This window comes from Chanodichthys erythropterus, chromosome 6 (genome assembly GCF_024489055.1).
Source record: "Chanodichthys erythropterus isolate Z2021 chromosome 6, ASM2448905v1, whole genome shotgun sequence".
Lineage (NCBI taxonomy): Eukaryota > Metazoa > Chordata > Actinopteri > Cypriniformes > Xenocyprididae > Chanodichthys > Chanodichthys erythropterus.
In genome coordinates, this window is record NC_090226.1 from 19,308,870 (window position 1) to 19,317,033 (window position 8,164).

An 8,164-nucleotide genomic window follows, 5' to 3' on the forward strand; every position below is an offset into this window, starting at 1 on the left:
TGAGCTTGAATCTAATGCAATTGATTAACAGATTAATAAATATTTGATCTCTGCAACTAAGAGCTTCTTGTTCAACGTATTATTGTGGCCGTTTTATAATTAACCTCTACACTGTGATTAATGTGAATGTGATGAATTTCATAGCATTTACATTGTTCTCATGTACATCTAAAGTATAATAGTATAATAATTGAAATTATTTGATTAATTCTAAAAATATTACAATATGAAATAATATGTTTCTGTCATTTAAAACAGGTGTAGACGTTAGGTCTGAGCAATATACGAGGGGTCAGAGGTAACCATTATCAGTGTTGGGGAAAGTTACTTTTAAAAGTAATGCATTGCAATATTGCATCATTTCCTAAAATAAGTAACTAATCAAGTTATTTTTTTTTTTTATTAACTTTAATTAATTTGTTAATTACGTTTTATGGAAAGTAATGCATTACTTCAAAAGTAATGCATTACTTCAAGGCCATACATAAAGGCCATGTCACACCAAAAGTGAAATGAATAAGCTTCCAGCTGAAGGAAATGCCAATTCATGCCTTTTCAACTCAAACAAAACTTTCAGCTGTGCTGCCATTCTAGGTCGCAGAAGAAGAAAGTTCAACACTCTTACTTCAGTAATGAAAAAAACAAAAAAACAAAATGAAAGACACGTGGGATGTTTATCTAAAGTCATTTTTGCTTGTTGCTATGGTAGAATTGGTTCATCGAAGGTCAGCAGCAAATACATTGGTTAATAAATTGAGATTAAATACATATAGTATTTTTGTATTATTTAACGTTTGATTGATTGATTGAACTTTATTGATTGAACTTTATTGTCCAGTCTGTTTTCACAGAGAGGAAATTTTTCTTTGACATTTGATTATTACAGCTTTAGATAATATTCTAAGTTTTCATTTCACTGTTTTTATTCATTTTGAGGAATACTGAATGTTTTTGTGCAAATGAGATGAGTAAATGCATGCTCACGTCTAGAACTACAATAACCATCATGTTCATACAGCACCTGCATTATGTATTTTAAAAAGTAACTCAGATATTTTGTCGTAAATTTAAAAGTAATTTGTTACTTTACTAGTTACTTGAAAAAGTAATCTGATTATGTAACTCAGATTATGCGTTATCCCCAACACTGACCATTATTATTACTGCAGATATGATGACATGAATAAGAGCCAGAATTACTTGATGTTTGAAAAATGTCATCTTGCATCAACCTGGTGTAAAACCCATCATAACATCATATGGGCATAACCTAACAGTGTTATATCATCATTTCAGACACAAAGTTTATGTGTTGGAAAATTCAGAGCATCTGTCTCAATGAGATGTGAACGCAGAGAGGAAACCATAGTATTTAATTTCATGGCTCCTTAACTTTCATACAGTTAATTTCTCCAGCACCTTGCAGTGTATATGCCCACTCTTTGTGTGGATTTTTAACCCCTCAAATTTCCAATGGAACAATTACTAATAAATAATGAGTTAAAATTAATTGTGCCTGAACAAAGTCATCCAAAAAGTGAAAAAAGGAAATCTGCGAAGGAATGTATAAGGTGGGACAACTACAATGAAAGGGGGGCTTCGTTAAAGTTTCACAATGTAGATTTTAGGCTAGTCTTTTTTTTTTTTTTTTCCCAAGTCTGCTACCATAACGACTACAAATTGCTTAATCTATTCATGATCATAACATCACAAATGGAACAAAGGTGGAACCGCAAGCTGTACATTTTCAGAGGTGATAATGAGATCCCAGACAAAAACTTTTTACAGCAGAAGAAATAAATGATTGTACTCCAAAGATTGTTTCAGAAAATGAAAGAAAAGAGAATCTATAAGGAAGGTGCAGATGATAATAAAAGCAATATATACCGCAGTCATGCACACTATATCTTCCAGCCACAATCCACATGCATTACTGAGTTCAATCTTTGTATATTAAAACATTTTGTACCTCGGTCAGTTGAGCTATTACCATCTTCTGTCAACAAACCAATCCAGGCATGACAATTTCTTAAAGAAATTCAGACAGATATGATTTGATGATAGTTATGCTTGTTTGTTTATTTGTTTGTTTGAGTATTAAATTCAAAAACATTTCTAAGTATTTCTGAAGTATTTTTAAAATTACAAGTATTGGCAGCCTAAACAAATACATTGTAAATTTTTTAGGGTGGCCAAGGCTCATTGATGCACATGGGGAGTGAAGGCTTGCCTGGTGTGGTCCAATCCAACAGATGAGCTATTGTAGCTCAAATTGCTTAAAGTTAATGCTGGTTCTGATAGAAAGGTGTCAGAATACACAGTGCATTGCAGTTTGTTGTGTATGGGGCTGCATAGCCAGGGTGTAGACCAGTCAGGGTGCCCATGCTGACCCCTGTCCACCACTGAAAGTGCCAACAGTGGGCACGTAAAAATCAGAACTGGACCACGGAGCAATGGAAGAAGGTGGCCTCGTCTGATGAATCACGTTTTCTTTTACATCATGTGGATGGCCGGGTACGTGTGTCACTTACCTGGGAAACACATGGCACCAGTATGCACTATGGGAAGAAGGCAAGCCGGCGGAGGTAGTGTGATGCTTTGGGCAATGTTCTGCTGGAAAACCTTGGGTCCTGCCATCCATGTGGATGTTACTTTGACATGTACAATACCTAAGCATTGTTGCAGACCATGTACACCCTTTCATGAAAACAGTATTCCCTGGTGGCTGTGGCCTCTTTTAGCAGGATAATGCGCCCTTCCACAAAGCAAAAATTGTTCAGGAATGGTTTGAGGTGCACAACAACAAGTTTGAGGTGTTGACTTGGCCTCCAAATTTCCCTGATCTCAATCCAATCGAGCATCTGTGGGATGTGCTGAACAAAAGTCTGATCCATGGAGGCACCATCTCGCAACTTACAGGACTTAAAGGATCTTGATGGGTCTAGTGGAGTCCATGCCTCGACAGGTCAGGGCTGTTTTGGCTGCAAAAGCGAGTCCAACAAAATATAACGAAGGTGGTCATAATGTTATGCCTGACCAGTGAAATAAAGTGAAATAAATTTTACAAATAAATAAATAATACAATATTTCACAAAACAGGTTGTTTGTTACAAAATGTAATAGCAATACTTTGTAAAACTATTAACAATTATTATTAACAATAGATTTAGAAACTCAAAATTAAACTTTATTGCATTTTAAGCTGCTAAGATTTGTAATATTTATGTATGCAAAAAGTGCGATACAAAACAGGCGAGGAATTGTGGATTTAGATGTGGGGGAAAAAAGCCCTATCTGACCCTAATTTGTGAAGGTAATTTACATGTCTCAAAAGAGATGCTGTGTCGCATGAGGGGGGCTCATAAATTGGTTCGCTATCACCAGACTGCAAAGCTCAAACAGGCCACTGGGAGAGACCAGAGCTCAGCATGGCAGCAGAAGGGGGGTTGAAACGGTGTACAAGGCAGTCGGCAGCAGAAAGGCCAGCGAATACTGTACTGCAGTTCTGCGGTCTGGGGGTAGATTGCGATCTGAGGTGTATGCCCCAGGTACGGGAAAAGTGGAGCGTGATGTTTATAATACCTGACTGAAGCAGCCGTGGCTAAGAGACTTTCACGGTTGTCTGCCTACAGCTGAGACCACACGTCTGATATTCAACCATGGCCTGATGCTAAAAGAAGTTGAGAAGTAAAAAAAAAAAAAAGTGGCTGACTTAAAGAGATGGTTCAACTAAAAATGTTGTTTTTTTTGGACCCCAATGACTTTCATTTTACGGGGCAAAAACAATTGAAATATTTATTTTGTTTTCTACTGAAGAAATTCAATTATACAGGTTTGAAATGACACAAAGCTGAAAAAAATATGACATTTTTATTTTTTTGGTGAAAAATCCTTTTAACAGTATAGTTATTGGATTTTTTTTTTTTTTTTTTGGTTCAGATGACAATTTTAGTGCTTTCTGATAGTGTCAAGTCTCTGAAAACCAACTGCATCAAGTAATATCTACAGCTCTTTGTGAACAGATAAACATCTTTAAGTCCTATATCACATTCCTCAGATCTAGTAGTGGCATGTACTTGACATTTAGCAGTGATAAGTCAAGTGAAGCATTTACGAGAAAAAAAATGGAGGATCTAACAGGCTTCTGAGGTGGTTCATGTCTTGTAATACAGCCGCCATTAAATACGTGTTGTTAATCACGCATCAACACTGCACCCTGTTTATTACCAATCACGAACAAATGTCTTGGCGCCTCTGCTGTTGTGATTTAAATATTCCCCTTATTAACTTTATAGACAAAAGTAATTGCTCACTCAATAGCATTTTGCTGACTCATGCAGAAGACAGGGACCACTGGTTCACACCAGGGAGTTCCTAACTGCAAACAATCAATTAACTATCCTTGGGGGATGAAGAGAACTGGAAGAAAAGATGGGCTATTTGAGACACTTTTCAAGACTTTTTCCCTTTTGGTTTATCCCTCTTTTATTGGCGTTTCTTTTGTGATTAAGACCCACAATTATGTGCAGGAAAATTCAATTAAAAGATACTGGATGAGGTAAATTGTAACTAGGAACACGCAAGCACTGCAGTGTAAATATACTGTATACTGAAGACTGATCAAATGTATTATTGATCAGGAAATGAATGAGCATGGCATATAAAGCAATCATGTTCATAAGGAAAGTTCATAGTCCAGCATTCTCACACACACACACACACACACACACACACACACACACACACACACACACACACACACACACACACACACACACACAAAAGTGTGTTCAAGGAGAGTCATTCATTTAGTGTGGAGCATAAAGGACCATTCACACAGAACAGTGTTTTGCTTTGAAAAAAAAATAAATAAATAAATAAATAAAAAATAAAAAATAAAAGCAAGATGCACAGCATTGGAATGAAACAAAAAAAGTTTTTGAACTTGAGGGCTTGTTTTTTTAGAATGTACAAGATTCTGCAAAAGACAAGATATGCAAGCACAAGTGTCAAAAATGTTTGCCCAGCACATGTTTGCATAGAAAAACAATGGACAAGCAGCACAGCAGAATTAAAAAAATGTGTGAAAGGACTTTAAATATCCCTAAGAACTTCTGCAATATGCTGCTTGAAAAAAACTGTGTCATGGCTTTCACAAATATACGCACACACCAATGAGCCAAAACATTATGACCACCTGCCTAATACTGTATGTTGTTGATCTTTAGAGTGCTGCCAAAATAGCACCAACCCACATAGTGTTACAATGGTATACTATCAAAGACGAGGAAGGCAGGATAAGAAACAATAACGTAGTTTAATCTCAGAGAGGAGTCAGGATTCATAGAAACACGTAACATCAAACAATACCGGACGCTGGACTGAAGACAGGGAGGAACTTAAATACACAGACTAATAACAAACAGCTTAGGGTGTAATTAGGGATGCACCGATACCGATACCGGTATCTGGTATCGGCCTCGATACCACATTTTCTAAAGTACTCGTACTCGTTAAAAGTCCCCCGATACCGGGGACCGATACCACGGTCTGAGAAATGTCTATGTTTGAGCGGCGTGTAAGGGGTTAATCAAAGGCGCCGAGTGCCCGCCCCCAGGCTCCGCCCCGGCTGCAGCTCAGAGCGGGGAGAAGGCGAGGCGAGACAACATGTCAGCCGTGTGGAACTATTTCAAAGTGAATGAAGACGACAAAACAAAGGCGGACTGCAAATTGTGCTCAGCGAAATTGTCCAGAGGAGGCTCAAAAGGTAGCTCATTTAACACAAGTAATTTAATCAAGCACCTAAAATCCCAACATGACAGTTAGTACAAAGAGTTTACCCACGCTTCTAAACCAACACAACCCACGCTGCAGCAAACTCTTGCAAGACGAGAGAAAATGTCCAGAGACAATCCACGTGCTGTGAAAATAACACAAGCAATTATCGAGTACATTGCATTGAGTGACCAGCCACTCTCAGAGGAAGAAAATGTGGGATTCCTGCGTCTCCTCCATGTTTTGGAGCCCAGATATGATGTCCCAAGCCGCCGCTACATGACTGACACAGAGCTGCCTAAACTACACGACTCCGTGAAAAAACATATCCACAGCCTACTGCAAGCCTCCTCTGCGTTTAGTTTCACCACGGATATTTGGACAAGCAGTGTTAGCCCCGTGTCGCTAATTAGCCTAACCTCCCAGTGGATAGACGAGAGTTTCACGCCGCAACAACATAAACATATTTATCCAAATATTGTGCACTAAATAGCTAAACATCACTAAAAAGATGTTTATGAATGCCCCTTGTGTTGTCCAAAGCGGCAGAGTTTACAACAAACTGAAAAAAATACTTGAGTTGCACTGTCACTTTTTAATTATTTTTTTATAATTATTTATTCTGTAATATTTTGCATACAACATGCTTTTCATTTTAAATAAATGTTCTTAATTCCAAACTAGTCCCTTGTTTTTTTGTTAAATTTATATGACTAAAGCTGTTACCTGTAAATTGAAATCATGTTTTTTTTTATTAAGTACTCGGTATCGGTATCGGCGAGTACTGAAATGCAAGTACTCGTACTCGTACTCGTACTCCAAAAAAGTGGTATCGGTGCATCCCTAGGTGTAATCAGTGTCCATGGTGAGTGATGAGTGGCGGGAACAGAACACAAGGATCACATGACAGTGAAAGACAACCTAGACGAGACGGATATGTAACATTAGCTCCCCCCTCCGGCAAGGCGCGTCCTCACGCCGTGGAAGAACATCATAGGGGTGGCCGGAGTGATGGTGATGGAGTGATGAAGGGAGGATGACGATCCCCTGGCAGCGTAGGTGGAAGACCGCTGGCACAGACCCAGAGCTCCCCAGATCTGACAGTCCACGGCCGAGTAGATAAAGGGCGGAGTCCAGATGCTGAAGGGCAGACTGACGGCATCTGGAGGACGACCAGCGGAGACTCGGCAGGTGGATTCCGGGGCACAGACGGAGAGCTGGCGAACTCCCGCGACGTCGCTGGTCTAGGAGGCCCCGGCGATGTACTGGCTACGATCGGCGGAGGTGGAGCTGGAGATCCCGAGGGCTGCGGTGACGTCGGCTCGACCAAGGACAGAGGCAACTCAGAGGGGAAGGAGGAGCCCTCGGTAGCTGAAGGGGTGGAGGGACTGAGTGTAGACGAAGTCTCGTAAGTCCGTTGCGGAGGAGGAGGGACGACTGACCAAGGGGGAGCCGGCCGGACGAGGGAGACCGGAGGAGCCGTCAGCCGGAGGGTCTCCGGCGGAACCGTAGATGGGCGGAGCCTGGACGGAGCCGGCAGGTCGATGGGCCGAGATGGAGCGACGAGGACGGCAGCTGGAGGCGGAGCCACCGGAACCTCTGGCTTACGTGCTGCTGGTGGGAGTGTGACCTGCGGCTCTACGTCACAGGGGTTCCCCGGAGACGGCGCAGGACAGATGACATCCAGCAGCGATGTTGTAGGAGGACTGGCTGAGCGAGGTGTTGACAGCGTCGATAGGGAATCTGTAAATAAAACACAGTCCATCGTAATGTCTCTGTTAGATGACAAAGGTAAACATGACGGGTGGGTTTGGGTTGGAGTCGACTCATCGCTGAAGTCAATCAGCCAGTCCTCCCTCTCCGTAGTCGATTCTCCCTCGTCCGCAGATGTTATGGGCTCACACCCCTGGTCAGACGTCAGTTGGAGTTCCACTTCCTGGGCGCAGGTCACCTCTGTCCTCGGGGTCTAGGGATCTGGCTGACCTTAAGCTGCCGGTGGTAACTCTCCGTCTGCGGGGGGCTCGCACGAGTGCTCGTGGGGAAGATACAGGCTCTGGGTCTGGCTGTGCTCTGGATCGGGGACGAACACTCTCCATACACCTGAGGATATGTTCCATCCAGCTGAGTCCGGAGGTGTCTGGGAGGTCCACGGGATGATGGTAGTTTGCCCCGATCCAGAACAACGACTTCAGGGTTTCGTCGTTGTAGGGGCAGGCGAGTGCAACACTGATGAATTCATTGGTGAACGAACAAAAATCGGGGTTATTCCTTGCAACGAGTGTGAACATGCCGCCGAAATCCATTTTCAGTATTTGGTCCAGTATTCTGTTACAGTGGTATACTATCAAAGACGAGGAAGGCAGGATAAGAAACAATAACGTAGTTTAAT

The 8,164-nt window shown here is 41.4% G+C and overlaps 1 protein-coding gene across 1 annotated transcript; it reads right to left on the bottom strand.

Annotated features, from left to right (window-relative positions):
- Window positions 1-6,766: 6,766 nt before the first annotated feature.
- On the bottom strand, window positions 6,767-7,540 carry LOC137021871 (uncharacterized). The gene has a single exon (XM_067388847.1). The coding sequence runs from the start codon at window positions 7,538-7,540 to the stop codon at window positions 6,767-6,769; it is 774 nt and encodes a 257-aa protein (XP_067244948.1).
- Window positions 7,541-8,164: the final 624 nt, after the last annotated feature.